At 32.5% G+C, this 21,648-nt stretch overlaps 4 protein-coding genes across 4 annotated transcripts; all 4 read left to right on the top strand.

Annotated features, from left to right (window-relative positions):
• Positions 1–1,754: 1,754 nt before the first annotated feature.
• LOC132942677 (tubulin alpha chain, testis-specific-like) lies at positions 1,755–6,588 on the top strand. The gene is made up of 4 exons (XM_061011272.1): positions 1,755–2,045; positions 4,750–4,966; positions 5,051–5,352; positions 5,427–6,588. The coding sequence occupies exons 1-4, from the start codon at positions 2,043–2,045 to the stop codon at positions 6,252–6,254; spliced, it is 1,350 nt and encodes a 449-aa protein (XP_060867255.1). The 5' UTR covers positions 1,755–2,042; the 3' UTR covers positions 6,255–6,588.
• A 4,774-nt stretch (positions 6,589–11,362) lies between these two features.
• LOC132943303 (uncharacterized) lies at positions 11,363–14,491 on the top strand. The gene is made up of 5 exons (XM_061012238.1): positions 11,363–11,482; positions 11,663–11,851; positions 11,910–14,150; positions 14,207–14,317; positions 14,373–14,491. The coding sequence occupies exons 2-5, from the start codon at positions 11,773–11,775 to the stop codon at positions 14,435–14,437; spliced, it is 2,496 nt and encodes an 831-aa protein (XP_060868221.1). The 5' UTR covers positions 11,363–11,482; positions 11,663–11,772; the 3' UTR covers positions 14,438–14,491.
• Positions 14,492–14,597: 106 nt separating this feature from the next.
• LOC132943602 (uncharacterized) lies at positions 14,598–15,987 on the top strand. The gene is made up of 6 exons (XM_061012632.1): positions 14,598–14,684; positions 14,739–14,871; positions 14,936–15,112; positions 15,175–15,279; positions 15,350–15,827; positions 15,882–15,987. The coding sequence occupies exons 1-6, from the start codon at positions 14,598–14,600 to the stop codon at positions 15,985–15,987; spliced, it is 1,086 nt and encodes a 361-aa protein (XP_060868615.1).
• A 3,705-nt stretch (positions 15,988–19,692) lies between these two features.
• Positions 19,693–20,165, top strand: LOC132943603 (uncharacterized; the record flags this gene model as incomplete). Its single annotated transcript, XM_061012633.1, has 2 exons — positions 19,693–19,783; positions 19,840–20,165. Coding segments are annotated over exons 1-2 (417 nt in total), but the record flags the coding sequence as incomplete, so codon positions are not given.
• Positions 20,166–21,648: the final 1,483 nt, after the last annotated feature.

The following is a 21,648-nucleotide window of genomic DNA, read 5'->3' on the forward strand; positions in this document are numbered from 1 at the left end:
ATATTAAAATAAAATACTCCTTGAAAATATTATCCCAATTATCCAAGAAAAAAATTCATACCAAATGAACAGAATTGCCGATAAAATATCACCATTTGAAAAAAAGTAACTAACCCAGAGCCTTTTTATTGCTCAAGGTCGCACGACTGACAACATTTTAAATTAAATTCGTTTCTACCCACTCGACGCTCCATATTATCCAATTCCAAATTTCTATATCGAAGACGGAAAAAATTTGAAATTGGGAAATCTTATCAATGCATTTAAAATTTAAATATTATATTAATTTTTCTTTCAAAAACTGTTTTTAAATCGAAATAAAAATAAAAAGTTAAAGTCACGATACTTAAATAGTTTAAATTTTGCCGCCCCTTAAAAGTGTTGGCCTTCCAATATTGTCTTTTTTTTCACCTGACAGTGAAATCAAAATATTCAAACTTGTTTAATATTCATCAATCATAAAAAATGAGTGACGATCGTGCACATGATAGAAATGAGGCGGAGTTAGTGGCGTACGCAGGATTTTTCAATAGGGGGGGAGGGCTTTGAAAATTAGTTACAATTTTATTTTTATTTTGTCCAGTCTAATAATTTCAGACGTTTATTTGAGGTATTTTAAAATGTTTGTAACTTCTCAACTTTTTTGGTAGAAAAAATGCTCTGATTACCTCGATGACCGATGCATGTTTTTGGAAGCAAATTGTACTTTTAGAGGTCAAAATTGAAAATGTTCGTGTTTTTAAAAATAATTGGAGAAAAAAAATGAAAATTTATGAAAATTGTTTGGTAATCAGCTTGGCAGCTTGGTTATACCGTCCTCACTTGGATTGTAATTGATTAATTAAAATTTTTTTCTATAATTGTCAATAATAAATTATTTATCCGATCAAAAAGCTTAAAAATGTAATACGTAAGTTTTTATTATAGCTAAAATATTAACATAGTCATCATGGTTATTTTTTATAAGCATTTAAAGTTCAAATTTCGTCAAAACCACAGTTAATTTGTAGTTCAAAACTTATAAAATATTAAATGTGTCTTTTTTTGTACTTGTCTTTCTTACAAGTAGTTCATACTTTTACCGAAAAATTACAGATCATTTTAGGAAAATTGGTATGCAAATGCAATGTATTTTCAAAAATGAATTCTTTCTGGTAAGACGTATATGAGAAATTTACGTCTTGCTTACTATAGTTGACAGTTAAAACTTGATAAATATTAATTTTTTTCAAGTAATCATAATACGGGCAATGGGGGCCATATGGCATATTGGCATTGCCCCCCCCCCTCCTCGCCAAAAAACAGACAGCTTTTTATAATTGCCGAAATGCCGAGGATCGAAGATTAAAAGCCAACGCTCACATTGATGTTAGAAATGTTAGTGTCCCCCCTGAAATTTTAATAAATTTCCAGTTTCCACTATATCATGCAACAATGCAATCATGAGTGATATTAACTGTGATTCACAATCTTGAATAATTTAATAATGATCGTGTGTGGACTATGGGCCGTTTTATACGGTTGTCGGTGAAGCTAACATAATATCGTCGTCTGTGGTCGGCTTATCGTGTATTGGCGTCTGAAAGTCTGAACTCTGAATTGGCTATATTTGGTACCGCGTACGGCATATTTACCTATACGGCTATACGGGCTATTTTCGCGTCTAGCTGGACTGCCCCAAACGAAAACTCCGGTCTGGCGGTCTCCGCGATCATTATATTATTATTATATACTCCGATAGACATTTTTAGTGTTTCGTGCCTCGTGGCATACTGATTCGACTGGCATTCGTGCTTTCGTGTTTCGTATTCCGATTTCCGGTATTCAGTATACACTATAGTCACTATAATACACTATTCGCAGTTTACACTCGTCTGTCGTCACTCGTCAAGGGACGTGCCTACTCTACTCCACTCCGTCGAGACTTCGAGAGTACTCACATTCTCGCCTCGAACGCCCAACGAACGTAATATTGTTATACTAGTATATAACAAAAAGACGAATTATATTATTTTGTAACATCATCACCGTTTATAGTAAACATGGTAAGATTTATTTATTTATTTTTTGTTAAACTATAAAACTGGCTATTGTTGTTGATATAATTTTATTATTATATTATAATCGAAACGTGAATATTATGTTATTTCCATGCGGTTAATAATCGTTGATTAATAATGAATAATGATCAATATTGGTTGGGTTATAATACCCAATAATTTTACTAGGTTCCTAATTTTGTAATTGATTATTAAATTATTTATATTCCAAGCTTCTTGCAAAGTATTTTTGATTGTTTGATAGAGATGATTATTTGGTGTTGGATTTTGGATTAACAGAATTGTTATTATTTTGTTTATTAAATATGTTAAGAATAGACTAATATGTATGTTTTAATATTCTCAATATATAACCAAAAATATACTATACATAATATGGAGTATTTTTTTTGAGTAGGTTTTTATATTTGCCTATTATGGTACTATGCTAGGTCTACTTAATACATTTAATTGTCTATGAATAAATGTTATAAAAGAGTTGAATTTGATCTACTACATTATATAATATGATAAATGATTTAATGAGACCTTCAAATAAACTAAACCTTAAACTTATCATAGACATCTACATTTGAATTTACATCACATGTACGTCTTACGTCTATGATGGATTGGTATATTACTATATTAGACTTCTAATAGGTGTACATTACATATTATTTACTGCGTGACACGTGGTTACAGAAAGATTAAAATTTTTAATATTATTTAATTTGCATCATGAGTGATGCACCCATAATTTCTTAGTATTTTGAAATCTTCTATAGTTAATTAATTTTTATGCATCTTTAATATTAATATTAAATCTTAATGTTATTAATGTATTCGATTAAATATCGTGTGAATTGGCGTTTTCGAATATAAATAAATATTTACTTTTAATTCGTGATAATCTTTATTTTCGTCTATAATATCTCGTTTATGGTATTTCCGATCATCATCGTGATCGTGTGCATGTTATCGGTTCACAGCTTTGATAAATAGCGCAATCATTAAAACTGCATGTTATATAATATAATCTTTTATAGTTTGGTATATAAAATTATTATGCTAGCTGTTATTATATATATAGATTTTGAATTTTGAATTTTGATGATATATTAATTGGGATTTGGAAAAACTGTATTTTAGGTATTTAAATATTCCAATAATAGTCTAGCAGGTATATAGAGTATTAACATTAAACAATCGCTAGGTTTTTGACCGTCGACGCGTCGTCTTCAGCATTCGTAAGAAATTGACTTCGAGCAAGTGACTATCCAGGCTGCTCGTCGAATAATTTGAATTAGAAATAAAAGGATGTTTTTATCACCTACATAAAAACACGTACCAAATAATACAAAATCTAGGTTTACAGAAATTGTATACAAATAACGACAGTTTCAGTCATTTTTGCTGGATGGTAGTTGAACTAGCTTTTTTACTATTACTTACACAAAATGTTTGACGGTATGAACTATTTAAAAACCGTTATTTCACCAGAACTCAGAAGCAAATAAATACAAAATACTTTGGAAGAATAACTACCGTTATAATAATAATAAATAATAAAATATTTTTTTGTTAGTTTTTTACGAAATAATTTTGGTATATAGAGTAGGTAGGTAATTTTATTATAATTTTTATGACATGAATTATGTTAATGACTAATGCATAATTAATAATTATGTGTATGTACTACGTAAGTATACCTAATAACTAATATTTTTTCTTAATTATTTATTTCTCCAACTTTCCGTTCATTCAGATAGGTTTTTCCTGACTTTTTTATCGTTAACCCTTAAAATACGCACTGCCTCTGCCCTTAATCACTAAAACTGTATGAATTCCAGTTACCTATATATTATTATACATAAACCAAACATAATACCATCACAATAGCTTCATAATATTATACCTAAATCATTCTATATAGACATGTGGTGTATTTGTATTTTGTATTCTTATACATAAGAACATATTAATATCTACTTCATTGTATCCAGTTCGCCTCGTAATGCACTTTGGATATATTATATTAATCATGACAACCAACGAGAAGCGGTGAACTAGATACAGCTTTGTATGATGGTTGGCAGGACAAGGGAAGGGATATGTGTATCATAAAGTTGCCATCTTACCATTTTTTTTTTTCATTTTTTATTTAGTGATTTAATTGTTCATAATAGGCCACAATGATCTGAAAGGTGGTGGAAGATTTTAAATTTTACAATAATTCTGACATCACGAGTTTTATTTTTATTTAAGTACTGTAATATTCATTATATTATGTTATGAAAATATTAATATTATATATAGGTACTTCTGGTGCTACATGAACATTCAATAGGTATTGTCTATTTAATATTTTAAAATACAAATCTGTAAAAACAAAACTAATAATTAATTGGTGAATTTTCAAATTGCACTACACCTATAAAAAATAGTACTTAGCTTTAAAAAAAAAAATTGGCTTTGTGGCTCTAGAAACCTAGGGGGTCAACCAGTCACTGTATTAAGTTTTTCTATACATAAATATTTTAAATGCGTTAAAGTAAGATACTATTACCAACCACTCTACTGTCTCTCCCTTAAAACTCAAAACAATATTAGTATTAAATAAATGAATTTTGTTTGGATTTAGATTTTTTTGGTAATAATGCATCAATTAAAATTTAAATGATAAATTAAACAAATATTTTGATTTTAGCGGGAGTGTATCTCTGTGCACGTTGGTCAAGCAGGAGTTCAAATTGGTAATGCTTGCTGGGAACTGTACTGCTTAGAACATGGAATCCAACCTGATGGTCAAATGCCATCCGATAAAGCCAATGGCGATGACAGTTTCAATACTTTTTTTAGTGAAACTGGTTATGGTAAACATGTTCCAAGAGCTGTGTTTGTTGACTTGGAACCCACTGTTGTTGGTAATATATATATTATTATATAATAATTTAACATAAACATTTTAAATATTTGATTTTAATCTAAATCACTATTATTATTTGTAGATGAAGTACGCACGGGCACATACAAACAACTTTTTCATCCTGAACAATTGATAACGGGCAAAGAAGATGCAGCCAACAATTATGCTCGTGGTCATTATACTATTGGCAAGGAAATTGTTGATATTGTACTGGATCGTATTCGGAAACTTGCCGATCAATGTACTGGTCTCCAAGGGTTTTTAATATTTCATTCATTTGGTGGAGGGACTGGTTCTGGTTTTGCATCATTACTCATGGAACGTTTAAGTGTTGATTACGGCAAAAAAAGTAAACTTGAATTTGCCATTTATCCTGCGCCACAAGTGAGCATTTTAGATATAATCATGCACATCAATAATTATTTATTATTAACTTACCTACAATACTTGTATTATAGGTGTCCACAGCTGTAGTTGAACCATACAATTCTATTTTAACTACTCATACGACTCTTGAACATTCTGATTGTGCTTTTATGGTGGATAATGAAGCAATATATGATATTTGTCGCCGGAATTTGGATATTGAACGTCCTTCTTACACCAATTTGAACCGTCTCATAGGGCAAATAGTGTCATCTATCACAGCTTCATTACGATTCGATGGAGCTTTGAATGTTGACTTGACTGAATTCCAAACCAACTTGGTGCCATATCCAAGAATACATTTTCCTTTAGTTACATATGCACCAGTCATATCAGCTGAGAAAGCTTATCATGAACAATTGTCTGTTGGTGAAATCACTAATGCTTGTTTTGAACCTGCGAATCAGATGGTTAAGTGTGATCCTCGACATGGTAAATACATGGCGTGTTGTATGCTGTATAGAGGTGATGTTGTGCCAAAAGACGTAAATGCTGCAATTGCTGCGATAAAAACTAAACGTTCAATACAGTTTGTAGACTGGTGTCCAACTGGGTTTAAAGTAGGCATCAATTATCAACCGCCAACAGTAGTACCAGGAGGCGATTTAGCAAAAGTACAGCGGGCTGTTTGTATGTTGTCCAATACTACAGCTATTGCTGAAGCATGGGCTCGTTTGGATCATAAGTTTGACTTGATGTATGCTAAAAGAGCTTTTGTTCATTGGTATGTTGGTGAAGGCATGGAAGAAGGAGAATTTTCTGAAGCCAGAGAAGATTTAGCAGCTTTAGAAAAAGATTATGAAGAAGTGGGTTTGGATTCAGTTGAAGGACAATTTGATGAAGGTGTTGAAGATTTTTAATATATAAAAAAAAAAAACTATTTTACTAAATTACTTGTGAATAACCTTGTATTAACAATTATTACTTAACATAGAATTTATGAGAACTATATTCTATTAAGCAATAATTGTCAATACAAATAAATGTAATAAAATTATTTGGAAAAACTGTAGCTATAAAAATATTTAAACAATGATGAAATTATTTTATTTTTTTACTACTCATAAAATATATTTTAAAAATCATTATTTTGATAGGTACAATTTTCATTTCGATTGTTTTTAACCTTATGTAATAATTAAAAAATAAATACCAATATAACTTATTAAATATTACATGTATTATATATGTTCATCTCATTGAGTATTGTTTATATTTTTGATACGGGTTAATTACTTTAACCATTAGGTAGACTAGCTGGTAACATCTGCAGTTTAATATTATTGTTTTTAAATCTATTTTCAAACGCTCATAAAGTTATAGAAAATCAATTTAAATTTTTGGTAGATAATAGATATAATATATCTTTTTTGTAATATGTAGATACGTGGAATCTTGTTTTAAATTTTCAAATCTGATATAAACATAAATATGAGTTAAGTTTTAACATTTGAAACAGTCAATTTTTTTATTTTAGGGTTTGGTCATAAACTTAGTTTTAACGGTAGCGGTGTCGTATGCTATCTACAAATACCTTCTAGGAGATCGTCAACCTAGAGAAGGAATTGTAGAATCAGGATCTAGCAGTTCTGATACTGATACTGAAATAACTAATCGAAATTACGGTGTACGCGTACAGGGGCCGTGGGTGTTTGGAATGTGTTGTAGACGTGATAATATAGTAGAACATCGATTGTTTATCGTTCAAAAAAGAGACCGCGCCACTTTGCCACGACCATTTTTTCAGATGAATGGAAAGCTAACAGCTGTTTAAACGATCATGACTATATCCACAATACCGTAAATCATAAAATCCACAAACAAGAGCTGAAACTCAAACTATGAAATGTTATTGGCGACATTTAAAGGTGAAATATGGTATAAAATCGCATGGTGCCACTAATTTGCTGGAAAAGCAGCTTAAAGAAGAATGGTGGCGCTCTGTAAACACAACAAATACGTTCGAAACATTTTTTATTGATATGAAAAATACTTTTCAACTTTAATTGTGCGTAGATAGCATACGACACCGCTACCGTTTTAACCTTATGTCATAATCTAGAAATTTTAGTCTAATTTTCTGTAGGTGATTTGAGGGAATTATTATTATATATTTCTGCATGATATTGATACTAAAGATTGATTCTCTTAGCGAACGGAGTTGCGATAATCCAAGATGTAAAAAATTATAAACAATATATTTTAACACTGCAGTAATGTATTTATTTTGCCTAACTATACGCCGGGCAACACTTTCTGTTTGCTTGGAGTATTTTTAATTTGAAAACAATTTATATTTTATATACACCTAATTTTAATCAGTATTTACAACGATTTTTACTGTTGTCTTAAGTGTATACCATAGTTAGATACGTATTAAATATTTTACAATCATATAGGTATTTTATAATATAATAATAAACTTCAATTTATAGGTATAAATTTGTTGTTAGTTGTTAGTAGAAAATCTACTGCTGTTAATCGAGGCACAACGGGTTTGTGCCTGCCGCCTAGTGACAGCATACCGTGTACGTGTTGTATGTAAGAACTTATTATAAATAAATCGATGTTATATGCTGTGGTTATTTACATATTCCATAATTTCCATCTTAGAACTTGGAAGTCATACATTACGTGGTTAATCGTGGTTGGCATGATAAAATAAATAATATTTATCATATGGTTATTGGTTGACGATCGTCTGAATCATAGATAATAATATTATCTATGATCGGTATAAGTATCTATCTCGATTTTGGTGTTAAACATGAACTAATAAAACAGAATATTCTGTGCTAATAAGGTAGTATTTTTAATCGTGGCTAATAATAATATTATCCAGGGTGGATTGATATACACCGTATGTCGGCGAAAACACTCTTACTTGTGTACATTCTATGACTCGGACAACTCAGTTACCTTACCTACATTACTCAGTAGTCAGTACCCTATACGGCTATTCATATTTTAGAATTCTGTCTGCGGAAGATTGATGATCCAAATATTAAAATACCCAATAGTCTAGTTTCATGTCTCGCTAATAAAATTCAAAAATTTGTATAAATATGTAAAATATGTACTGAGTAAACTGAGTAATATGGGTAATTTTATTACACAGTGTACCCTGTTTTCGCGGACACACCTTTTATATACGTATATATTAGATGATTCAGGGGACTATTTCAGTCTTGTATTTATATACTTATCATTTATTCATTTATCAGTAAACAAATATTGATAAAAATTAAAAATATATCGTTCTTTCGTTTGGTTATTTGGAGCACAGACCTATAAACTAATGGACAGCGCTTCCCACACTACATGAGTAGTTAATATGAATAATAATCCAGACGACATAACAGAGAGAGAAAACATAACATATCAGCATATGAGAGAGAAAAACATGTTTTGGCACACTATAACGGCCCCAAACCTCTCTTTTCTCTCTGAAGTCTGAACAATCCCTTTTGGTGATTTCTCTCTCCATGCACTGTCCATTAGTTTATAGGTCTATGATTTGGAGTAGAATAAACTTTACTCCACGATTTAAGATATTAGTATATCAATTATCTTTAACCGTGCTCTACTCTAACTAATCATATTTGAACGCACCCCTAACCCCTGTGGTACTCATTGAACTATATGTATATATGACTATATTATAATAATATACATAAGGTTATTGATTTATTATACAGTTCAATGGTGGTACTATCACAGAATTATTCTGTGGTACCTTAGATAGTTACATCATGACAAATTAAAAAGACAAATCTAATTTGTCTTAGATCATTATACATAGTACCTATATTATGATCCAAGTGTGGTACTATCTTAGTTCATGACTCGGCTATAGATGGTATGGTTGCCAGGTCCCATCGACCCATGATTCCATAGACTTTTATAGAATTGTATAGACTTTTACATAAGTTTATGCCAGTGGCGTCATTTCAGTTTTTAATAGAGGGGGGCAAAGGTTTAGACCGGCCCAAATGAGTAAAAAAAAATTACTCGCTTCGCTCGTAAGAAAATATCTACTTACATTTTATCAAATTACCATTCTCACTTCACTTATATTATAATTAAAATTTTTTTTTTCTCTAATTAATACAACCTTTTCTTCTAGGTAACAACATAATTTGAAAATATAAGGAACCAGATATTTTACAGAAACATTATTGTATACCTATACCAATTAAAACTCAGTAAACTATTTTGAAAATTTTTATTAATTAATATAAATATTATTAGTTTATTAAAGGATATCTTCTTTTTTTCATTTTTGAAAATGTATCGACTGCATCAGTAGTATAAAATAGACAATTCAAACACACAATGGACCTGATCCCTGATTCCTGATCCCTGATTCCTGATCCCTGATTCCTGATCCCTGATTCCTGATCCCTGATTCCTGATCCTTGCCGCCCGCTGAGCCCGCCGCCCAGCCGCTCACGTGTGCGACATGAATTCCCCCCCCCCACCTTCATCTCTCAAACTCATCCCACCGCCCGCACCCTTATCCTCATCCCGCTGCTTGCGTACGTGCGTTACTTATATTATTGTTATCACACGTTATCATATTTTATCACATGTTAACGTATATTATCACTGATATCATATAATTTTCCGTTGTCGTGAAAAAAACTGCAAAATAACCGCCCGGGATTCGAACCCGGACCCACCAGCTCCAACGCGATTTAATTACCACTAGGCCACCCCGACCACTTGAGTACTAGAAGTTATTTTCACCCATTTAACTTTATAAATAAATATAAAAATATTTAAACCGCAGTATACTGGTCATATTATAATATCATTAGGATACTTATAACTTGCAGCTGCGTACACAAATAATATCGATGAATACACCATATAGGAGACATTAAGTAGGCATTAGTGAATAACCGTTATTAAGTCTAATAATTGTCGCAGGTATTGACACGTCAATCAAATAAATACAACAATATATTGCCATTAGATAAAATGCCATTAGGATTATTCGATATGTTAATTTCGAAATTCGCACGACTCGTGTCGCCAGGATGTGATATACTTATTGATATTAAAATAAACATTTATTACACTAAAGGTTTTATTTAATGAATGTTAAGATATTAATATATATTATTCACCGGCTCCGTTCTTAATAGCCGCCTCTCACCATTGTCACCACTAAGCGGTAGACATTAGTGTCAACTATATAGCCACCATATGATGTCTATACAATAAACATCCGTTCACTAACAAAATCGTATACTCTTAATATACCCATTAGATGATATCCGTAATTAAAGAAGAATACATTAGTGAATAACCGATATTAAGTCTAATAATTGTCGCAGGTATTGACACGTCAATCAAATAAATACAACAATATATTGCCATTAGATAAAATGCCATTAGGATTATTCGATATTCGCACGACTCGTGTCGCCAGGATGTGATATACTTATTGATATTAAAATACCTATTTTAGTGAAAAACACATTATTGTCCGATATTAGTACCTTCTGCCGGACGTAGTCTAATATCAATTAAGTATCAATACCCCTACTACCTATTCAAATTCGTCTTTATATATTCTGAAAGAGCCAACAGTTCTTCAGTACGTTATTAACCGTTGTACACGTATACGCTCCGTCTCTAAAAATTTTAGTGAGTTTAAAATTTTTACAAGTGTTTAAACATTTTATTATTTTTCTTTTCGTTTTCATTTTAAATATGTTTAAATGCGAACAGTGCCCATCTACGTTTACGCGTAAGGACAATTTGGTCGTCCACCAAAAGAAGCATGCAGGTGTACGTTTTCCGTGCACTGCATGCCCATCGACATTTTCGTATAAAAACAACCTCAACAAGCATCTGAAGAACATTCATGGTATGTACTAAAAATATAAAGTTTTATTTTATACAATATTAATTTATTATTTTCCCTAAGGTATTGTTCCGGCTCACCTCAGACCATTGCCAGCTGCTCCGATCATAGATCAACCAGCACGACCTAGCGTCATCCAGTTCGCGCCTCGTATTGTTGCCCCCGATAGCGCGGCCAATGACACATGCATCATAATAGAAGATGAGGACACAGGTTAGTTTTATTTATCAGAATTAATTAGATTTTTAAAAAGGCCCTCCGTTATTTACATAAAGACGTTAGTTTTTTTACATTTTCGTCGCTAGATTTTAAAAAAGATTCAATACCACATTTTTATTAGATATTAATTAGGTTTTTTCATTTTAATATTTAATTCAATATTTATTTTATAAGGTATTATACGCGCTCGACCACTGCAACGAGGTGAAATAGAGATCGCCCCGAATATTATAGTACCAGATATACCCGCTGGTCCCTCATACGAGCTTCAACATCAGTCGAATATGCCAAACGATGGGTATGATGATATGTGCGTGGCAGTTTTAGAAAATGCTCAAAATAAAGGGCTATGCAAAGCGTCAGGTAAGATTTTTTTTTTACATTTTCGTCGCTAGATTTTATTTTATTTTATTTTAAGTAGATTCTTATACGACTTCGGTGGGTGGCAAACGCATTTCCATCGCCAACACAGTGTCAGCTGTTAAGGCGAAAAAGGCTCGTATGGAACTGGTTAGATCCCCGGGTCTTAGAGAAATTTCATCGTCTGGAAAACGTAGAATAGTGTGGTATTTCGCGAAAAATCTAAATAATATTAGAAATTATCCCGACTTTCTCCGTTCTCTCCAACCGGCTCTGACAGACAGGCTAAGGACGCACGCGCAGAGACATCCAATAAAATTTAGCTTGAAGCTCGAGGCTACGTATAACCGACCAAACGTACCTAATTCATCTGAAAATCGAGCGTTTACAACATCAGCCAAAGAAATATTTAGGGGTACAAAAATCGAAACAGTAGTTGAAGAATCTTTTATGAAATTATTAGCTGAGGAAGACGCTTATGTTTCTCGTGGTAGCGGGTTTACGTTAGAGTCCATCGATGGTTTACTACTAGCCGTTTATAAGTATACACCAATATCTGGTTCATCATATATACAATTACCAAAATCTATCATAGATAAACGAGCAATAATAAATCCTAAAAATACAGACCAACAGTGTTTTAAATGGGCTATTTTAGCAAAACACGTCGCAGGACAAAACAAATTTCGTGTCAATGAAAATTATACCGAGCATGAGGACAAATATATTTTTAACGGAATTTCATTCCCGACACCGCTGTCAGATATTACCAAGTTCGAAAAAAATAATCAGAACGTTTCTGTAAATGTTTACGGACTTGAAAAACGATTACAGCCACCGAAAAAGTATCCTTCATATGAGGTTTTCCCACTCAAAGTCGTAGATGATGAAAAACGGGATCACTTTGACTTATTATTAGTGACGGATGGTAATAATACACATTATACTTACATCTCAAATTTTTCGAGATTACTCCGTTCGCAAAAAACTAGTCATGCAGGTCAAGTTATATTCTGTAAACGTTGCTTTACATCGTTCGACAGACAGAATTTAAAGTATAAGTTAAGCGGGCAGGCGGCGCTTGAACATCACAGGCTAATATGCGGACCACATAAACCCATACGACCTAAAATGCCAAAAGAGGGAGATGTGCTACAATTCACCGCATGGCAAAACGCGCAGAGACATCCCATAGTTATATATGCCGATTTCGAGGCTCTACTTGTAAAGACCGAAGAGGAAAAGGGGGGTAATACAACAATTATACAAAAACACCGTCCTATGAGTTACGGATTTTTAGTTAAGGCGTCTGAAAATGTTTCAATAGAGTTGTTAACACAATTTAACATACCGATTGGACCAGTTATATACCGAGGTAGTGAAAGCAGGCAAGACGTGGCAAAACATTTTATACAGAATATCACTGACGTTGCCGAGAAAATAGAAAAATTATTAAAGACAAACATTGCTCTGACCATGACCGATGAAGACACAGCTAAACATAATTCATGTTTTAAATGTAATTTATGCAAATGTAGTGTTGATACATACACCCGTGTCCGTGATCACGATCATTTGACTGGGAAATTCAGACAGACCTTGTGTAGTCGGTGTAATCTAAGTCTTAAACAACCAAATTACGTTCCAGTTTTTATCCACAATCTATCCAACTATGATGCACATTTCATTGTAACCGAACTAGGTTATAATTCAAAAAGAATAAAAGTAATTCCGAACAGCGAGGAGAAATACGTTACTTTTTCAAAATATATAAGTAACGATTTTACCATCAGATTCGTGGATACTTTTAGATTTATGGCTACAAGCCTATCAACTCTCGCCAACAATCTAATAACGCCAAACTTGGAAAAATTCCGTATAACGGCAAAACATTTTTCCAACAATGATTTACCGCTCGTCACCCGTAAGGGTGTATATCCTTACGACTTCACTGATGATTGGTCTAAGCTCGAACAAACCTCTTTGCCGCCTATAGAAGATTTTTATAGCGTTCTGACAGAAGAACATGTTAAAGATACGGAATATCAGTTTGCGGTAGAAGTTTGGAACCACTTCAATTGTCAAACGCTGGGCGAATATTCCGATCTATATTTAAAAGTTGATGTTTTACTTCTGGCGGATGTTTTTGAAAATTTCCGGGACCTTTGCTTGAATACATACCATTTAGACCCGGCATACTATTATACAGCACCGGGGTTCTCTTTCGACGCAATGTTGAAATACACGGCGATAAAACTAGAATTACTGTCGGATTATGAAATGCTTCTCATGTTTGAAGACGGTTAGTATATTGTGATTATGTTATTTCTATATGCATATAATAACAATTTTTTCTAGGTATTCGAGGTGGACTGACACAAGCCAGCATGCGGTATGCAAAATCAAACAACGAAAAAACACCAGATTACAACCCGGCAGATCCGAAATCATGGCTTGTGTATCAGGATTGTAAGTTTATTTATAAATAATAATTATATAGTTAAATTAACTTTTTAATCTTCAGGCAATAATCTTTACGGCTGGGCAATGTCTCAGTTTATGCCCTACGGAGATTTCAAGTGGGGTTAAACCATCACTCGACGGCTTATACGATTTGACTGAGGATTCGCCCATAGGACGGGTTTACGAGGTTGACATTGTTTATCCGAAAAATTTACATAATAAACATAACGACTTACCATTCCTGCCACAAAACAGCGTACCACCAGGTTCAAAAGTACGCAAACTCATGGCTACATTTGAGCCTAAGAAAAATTATATTATTCACTATCGAAACCTCCAGCAAGCCTTAAACAATGGTCTCATAGTTGAAAAGGTGAATATCATATAATGATATTTTATCATAGAATTACTAACATTTATACTATAGGTGCATAGAGTTATTCAATTCAAGCAATCACCTTGGCTTGCCCAGTATATTGAATTAAACACTAATATGAGGAAAAAGGCGGAAAATGAATTTGAGCGGGATTTCTTCAAATTGATGAACAATGCTGTATTCGGTACGTTATTATAAATAATAATTATTTTAATTATCCTTTTTTTTATCACCTGATTTTAATGTAGGAAAAACGATGGAAAACGTTCGTAAACGTATGGACATGGAGCTTGTATCGTGCAACCGACGTTTGCAGAAATTAATTAACAGATCGACATTTAAATATTCCACCACCTATACCGAAAACTTAAACGCAGTAACATTAGAAAAAAAAATCATTGATTTTTGTAAACCTATTTATATCGGTAATTTTTCTATTAATAATTTAGATATATAAAGGTATTAATGCGATTTTTAATGTTCATAGGTCTCGCGGTTCTTGACATAAGCAAGAGTTTAATATATGATTATCATTATAACGTAATGAAAAGCCACTATGGGGATAAAATCGAGTTGATGTATACCGACACAGGTAATAAATAATTTATATTTATTATTATTATTATTATTATAAATATTTACATAATTTACACAATTTATAGACTCACTGGTATATTTTATTCACACTGATAATTTCTACGAAGACCTTAAAAATAATAACAACTTGCTCGAACGAATGGATACTTCCAACTTACCGGAGGACCATCCATGTTACATTGCCGAACGACAGAAAATCCCAGGTCTGTTTTCTGATGAGACGGATGGGCTCATAATGACTGAGTTTTGCGCGCTGCGAGCAAAGTCATATTCATACATTTTGAATGGTGAGGAGAAGATCAAAGCCAAGGGAATTAGAAAACACGTTGTAAAGAATCACATGACGTTCTACGATCATAAAAAGTGTTTGTTTGACGAGGAAGAGGAGGGGGAAAATAAAAGAGAAAATGTCTCCATCCGCTCTTTCAAGCATCAACTGATGACGATAAAATCGAACAAATTAACGTTCAATAACTTCGATGATAAGAGGGTGGTGCTGCAAGATAAAGTGCACACACTGGCTCACGGACATTACTCTCTAAAGTAAATTTAAAATAAATTTAAAATAAATTAATATTAATATTTATAATTTTATAGGGAAGATGAACCCGAGGATGATTGGCCTGAATTAGATGAAGAAGGAAATAACTGGAAGGAGGAAGAGAAAGGCTTAATGAGAGACCTTCTACACTGCATAACCTAACCTGTATAAAGTTTTGTGATATATTGTAAATATTACTCTTGAGATATATTTCTATTACAACACGTACAATTGAAATAATTATAAATACCATATATATATATAATTTGTTATATTTTTAATTTGTAAATACCATATATTTTGTAAATACCATATATATATATATATATAATTTGTTATATTTTTAATTTGTAAATACCATATATATATATATATATTTTGTTATATTTTTAATTTGTAAATACCATATATATATATTTTGTTATATTTTTAATTTGTAAATATCATGTATATATTTTGTAAATACCATATATATATTTTGTTATATTTTGTTATATTTTTAATTTATACATATCATGTATATATTTTGTTATATTTTTAATTTGTAAATATCATGTATATTTTGTAATCTATATATTTTTAATCTATAAAGGTTACCAATGTAAAATAAAATAAAAAAAACAATGTTAAAATATTATCATGTTTTTATTTTTTAAGAATTCTTTATAAACCATTTTCTTATAGCAAAAACTTTATAAAATGTACATTGTTTAGGATTAAATTCCATATGAAAAATACAGCAAGGTAGAGTTTCGTCATCGCATATTTGATCCAAACGAGGGCAGCCTATGTCTTCAATGTTGATGAGTGCGACGTGTGGTATATACTCCATGAGAACTTGTTTTTTCTGTTCGCCCTTGACGTATATACATCTGAACTTTAATGAATTCAATATTCTACTTAGTTCTTCATACTCGACATCACCATATTCCAAAGATAGTTGATGATAGTTACGTTCCAGCCACTTGTTGGTTTTACGACTCTTGTTGTCTTGCTTAAATTTTGAATTTTTAAAAATCCAATGTTGGGTTGACCATGTTTCTGTATCTACAATAGACATTTCTTTAATCATGTATTTATTGTCCATTCCAAGGACGCATTGCATGTCCAATATGGCTGAAGACATTATGGCTTGTCTTTATAATACGTTTCTATAGTGTTAAGACGGCTCAGTATAGCTGGTATTATTTTTTTAATCTCGCCTATAGTTTCTTTGATATATTGTAATGATACTTCGCCTCTTGTCATATGCTCTGTAATCTCTATGCACGTTAATTCTAACTTTTCTGTTTGTTCTTGTTGTATATTAACGGATTTTTGATTTTCTTCAAGTAAATGTTCGATTTTATCCAATTTAGACGAAAACGATTTGATTGTCTTTTCAAGATTTGTCACAAATTTATTTGTTTCACCAGCCTGAGAACTACCAAACACGTTCATGTCTACAGCTCGACTGACACTATTTTCTAATGTCTGTCGTATTTATCCAACTATTGTGTGTATTATCGAACCCTAACCATTTAACGAAAATTTGATTCCCCTTCCTACGAATAATATTTTCAACTAAATAATCATTTGGGTGATTGGTTTTTTGAATTTCCTCAGAGTAGAAACAGCCTGCAATAGGTTTTCCAGTATAATCTTGTAGTTGATAAGTAGTGGGAGAAGTTTTATTTATTTTGGTAACTTTAAATATTTCTGTAGACCAGCTTGGTAAATAACCTTTTGTAAAAACCCCTTTATATGTACTTATACGAACATTATCACCAATGTTGAATTTAATTATTCCATTAATAATTGGACGTTGCTTTAATTTCACTGAAGAAGGATTTGTATCAGCTTGTATAGGTGTCATACCTATTGTTCTATGTTTTGAATTGTTGTATTCGTTAATCAATGAAGGTAAAATAGAAACCCATTCGTGTGATCCTTGTGCAGTAAACTCTCTAAACATTTTTTCTTTCAATGTGCGGTTGAAACGTTCGATAATGCATGCTTTCGTTGTACTATAGGTGGAATATTTGTGTATGCTGTGCTTTTCCATCAACGCGTCGAATGTTGTATTGTAAAATTCTTTACCATTGTCGAGCTGTAATAGTTTTGGTGCGCTTTTAAGCAGTATTTTAGACATTGCATATGAAACTTCTTTAGCACTTTTAGACTTTAATGGTGTCACCCAAGCAAATTTTGTAAAACAATCAATGACACATAAAATATATTTATAACCTTTGTTTTTTTTCGAGTATGGAATCATTTCGACCAAGTCGGCCTGCCATAGATCGTTTTTGCCATAAACATTTACTCTTCGCCTCGTATAATTTTTTCTGGCTGGTTTGTGTAGTTCGAAAGCGATATCACGTTTAGACATTTGGAATTCGTTTTATCAAACCCGCTTCATACAATTCTTCGTAAATTGAAAGTATTTCATTAGAAAGCCCTGTATTACCAGCAGCTTGAGAAGCTAAAAGTAGTCGTAAACGTTCGACTAACTCATTAGGATCATTCCAGTATACTAAACTTTTATTTTGTAATTTCACAGATAACCCACTACCAGACGGGAACAATGGTTTGATTATGTCGGTGAATTTATTTCCACCTTTTTTAATTTTTTTCCCGTCTGATGTCAAATGTCCTGATGTTTGAATTAATATGCGTTTATATGTGTTTAGATCGTCAGCGGTATAGATTTTCGGAGTTTTCGAAATTATTAAACTAGCAAGTCCTTGTGTTAACGGGTAAGATGTATCTTCAATAATTAATGTATTTCCGTTAAGTTTAATCTCTTTTTTACCCAAATATGCGTCTCCGTTTGATTGCAATTTTGGACCATACGTTTTGTCTATGCTGTACGAATCCAACAACTCGTTTATTTTAAAAACTCTGGAATTTTCTGTATTATTTTTTTCGATATTTTGAACAGTTATCTCCCGAGGTTGCGATGTCGACTTTTGAATCTCGTTTAATGGTTTGATAATTGGTTTTAATGTTTCCGTTACTAATGAATGAATATCAGCTTTTCCGTGTTTTAATGCAGTATACTTGCGTTTAATATTTTCTTTGGCTTTAATCAATTCTCCGAGTACTTCATTGTTAGACGACATATTCGCGAATGAAGTGTTTTTATAAAAAACATTAGTTTATATAACAACGAACGTATCGAATCCGTGACGATATCGCCCATTGTCGCGTTCACAGTCTTTGTTTATGACGATAAACTCAAATCTCCCTTTACGCCAGCATGAAGTACAAAAATCTTTAAACTCTGGATATGACATATCACCAGAGCAATGTTCATTGTATACATGCTTTAAATTAGTCTCATCTTGTTTGAATAATACAATAAAATTAGCGTTGTCGCGCAAAAGTTGCTTAGGTACTTTTGAATAACTCTGAGCTAAATAGAAAACATCTATTAAATTATGCCGACCTCTGGAAAAGTAAGTTCTTGCAATCTTTTGGTTTTCAGTAATAATATCATCGAAAATAAACACTGAGTTTGGTAAAGCTTTTTCAGGTTCAATAACTTGATCGTTTTCGTAGAACGTAAATAATCCAACATCAGTATCTGATAAAATATCACTCAATAATTTATACTTTGGTTGATCCAATGTTTTTGAATATATGTAAACGTTGTGAAATCGAATACCGTTTATGTGTGTTAATAATGTGTATATTAAATTAGTTTTCCCACAACCTGAAGGACCCACGATAAGTGATCTTATCGTATTAGGTAGAAGCGCCCCATGTCTTTGTTTTTTATACGAAGTAGGCGGGTCCACGTTTTCAACTGTGAGTTGTATATCTTGTTTAAGGAATTTCATTTTTAAATAAATATCTCTGTAATACTGTGAACTTAATCAGTACACGATGTCCCTCGCTCGAAGAAGGAACAACAATAAAGGTGCTGGTCTTATCAATACGCTTATAAACAAATTACCGCTAGAGCTTCACGTGCCTGGTGAGATCATAATATACGTATATTATATTAGTAATAATAATAACATTTCTCTCTAGGTTATCAATATTGTGGTCCTGGTACAAATTTAAAAAAACGGATAGCTCATGGTGACAAAGGTATAAACCTTCTGGATTCTGCTTGTAGAGAGCACGACATTGCATATGAAAATAGTAATTCTTTCGCAGATCGAAACAAAGCCGATTATATATTAGAGCAGCGAGCCTGGGATAGGTTTAAAGCTAAAGATTCAAATTTAAAAGAGAAAGCTGTAGCTTGGGGCGTGACAACCGCCATGAAAGCAAAACGTAAAATCGGGGCTGGATGTGGGTTTAAAGCAGCCATCAAAGCAGCTAAAAATGCTATAAAGAAAAATATCGATGAAAAAAACCTGATGAAATTAAGTAAAAAATGTCTAACCGTCGCACGAAAAACATTCAAAAAAAAAAGAAAAACTAAAGTTCCAAGGATTATAACAATTCCAAAAAAGGGCGGGGTGTTACCACTTATTCCGATTTTCGCTGGTTTATCGGCACTTGGAGCAATGACTGGCGGCGTTGCCAACGTCGTTAAGTTGGCTAATGAATTTAAAAGGAACACGCCATCGCATTTAGGTGGTGGGTTATATCTCACACCGTATAAAGGCAACTCGTACAAAATCGGGTCTGGTGCTATACCATTTAAAAGTGGTGGGGGTTCAAAACCAAAAAAAAAAAAAAACTAATATCTACGTTACCCAGAAGAGCACTGTACGATTACGAACTTATAAAAATCGCTCGTTTAATGAAAATACCTCATTTCATCGGTGTATTTACAAGAGACAGGTTACCCGTACGTTGTAAACGAAAAGAATCAGCGATTGTTAACTTGGACTCGGAACACGGTACAGGTACTCACTGGGTAGCGTATAAAAAAATCGGAAATCAAGTTCAATATTATGACAGTTTTGGAAATCTACCACCTCCATTAGAAGTACAAAAATATTTTCACGGGTGTAACATCAATTTCAATTATAGCAGAGAACAGAAATATAATACTATAAACTGTGGACACTTGTGCTTAAAATTTTTATCATGTACACGATAACATTGAACGGGAACTCGAGTGAATTGTCATGTGACATTTTTCCACCGTTGGAAGTAGGAAGCACAGCACAGATATGTCTTTTGAGCTTACAGACAAATAATTCGATACCAAACATCGAACCTGGGTGTAATACTATCGGTTTTCGTGATATTCTAAATGAAAATGAAAACGTTATTATACCTACAGGGACTTACGAATTGGTTCATTTAGAGACTATTATACAAAACATGATGCCTGATTTTGTCACTTTTTTCGAGTTAAAAGCAAACAGCAAGACATTAAAGTGTAGTATATCGTGTAGTCATGAAGTGGACTTGAGTGTCGAGAATAGTATAGCGAAATTGCTAGGCTTTCGAAATGTTCTATACACTACTGGTGCCACTCACGAGTCTGAAAATATCGTCAACATCATGAAAATAAACTGTATAAAAGTAGAGTGCAACTTAATTACTGGCTCATTCTGTGACGGAGCACCGAGTCAGACTATACACGAGCTTTATCCGTCTGTGCCTGCTGGGTATAAAATCGTTGAAGTACCTAGACATCTGGTTTTCTACGGTCTCAACACGAGATCAGTAACAAGAGTAAATATTGTGCTAAAAGACCAAAACGATTGCCTGATAAATTTGCGCAGTGAACCGATAACAGTTCGTTTACAAATAACGCGTGGATATGGCGCTCAAGTTTAATATAAAAACCAGTGCAATTAAAAAACCTGCCAGTTTATCGTCTGCCGTTAAGAAGATAACATCTAAACCTAAAACTATTATTAAACTCAAGAC

This window comes from Metopolophium dirhodum, chromosome 4 (assembly GCF_019925205.1).
Source record: "Metopolophium dirhodum isolate CAU chromosome 4, ASM1992520v1, whole genome shotgun sequence".
NCBI lineage: Eukaryota > Metazoa > Arthropoda > Insecta > Hemiptera > Aphididae > Metopolophium > Metopolophium dirhodum.

Bases quoted from the DNA above. Each gene is read 5' to 3' on its own strand.
- LOC132942677 (XM_061011272.1), top strand. The intron at 4,967-5,050 runs GTAATATATATA...TATTATTTGTAG, and splicing joins CTTGGAACCCACTGTTGTTG to ATGAAGTACGCACGGGCACA. The intron at 5,353-5,426 runs GTGAGCATTTTA...CTTGTATTATAG, and splicing joins CCATTTATCCTGCGCCACAA to GTGTCCACAGCTGTAGTTGA.
- LOC132943303 (XM_061012238.1), top strand. From the start codon at position 11,773: ATGCCAAACGATGGGTATGATGATATGTGCGTGGCAGTTTTAGAAAAT. The intron at 14,151-14,206 runs GTTAGTATATTG...AATTTTTTCTAG, and splicing joins GCTTCTCATGTTTGAAGACG to GTATTCGAGGTGGACTGACA. The intron at 14,318-14,372 runs GTAAGTTTATTT...TTTAATCTTCAG, and splicing joins ATGGCTTGTGTATCAGGATT to GCAATAATCTTTACGGCTGG.
- LOC132943602 (XM_061012632.1), top strand. From the start codon at position 14,598: ATGGCTACATTTGAGCCTAAGAAAAATTATATTATTCACTATCGAAAC. The intron at 14,685-14,738 runs GTGAATATCATA...TTTATACTATAG, and splicing joins ATGGTCTCATAGTTGAAAAG to GTGCATAGAGTTATTCAATT. The intron at 15,828-15,881 runs GTAAATTTAAAA...ATAATTTTATAG, and splicing joins CACGGACATTACTCTCTAAA to GGAAGATGAACCCGAGGATG.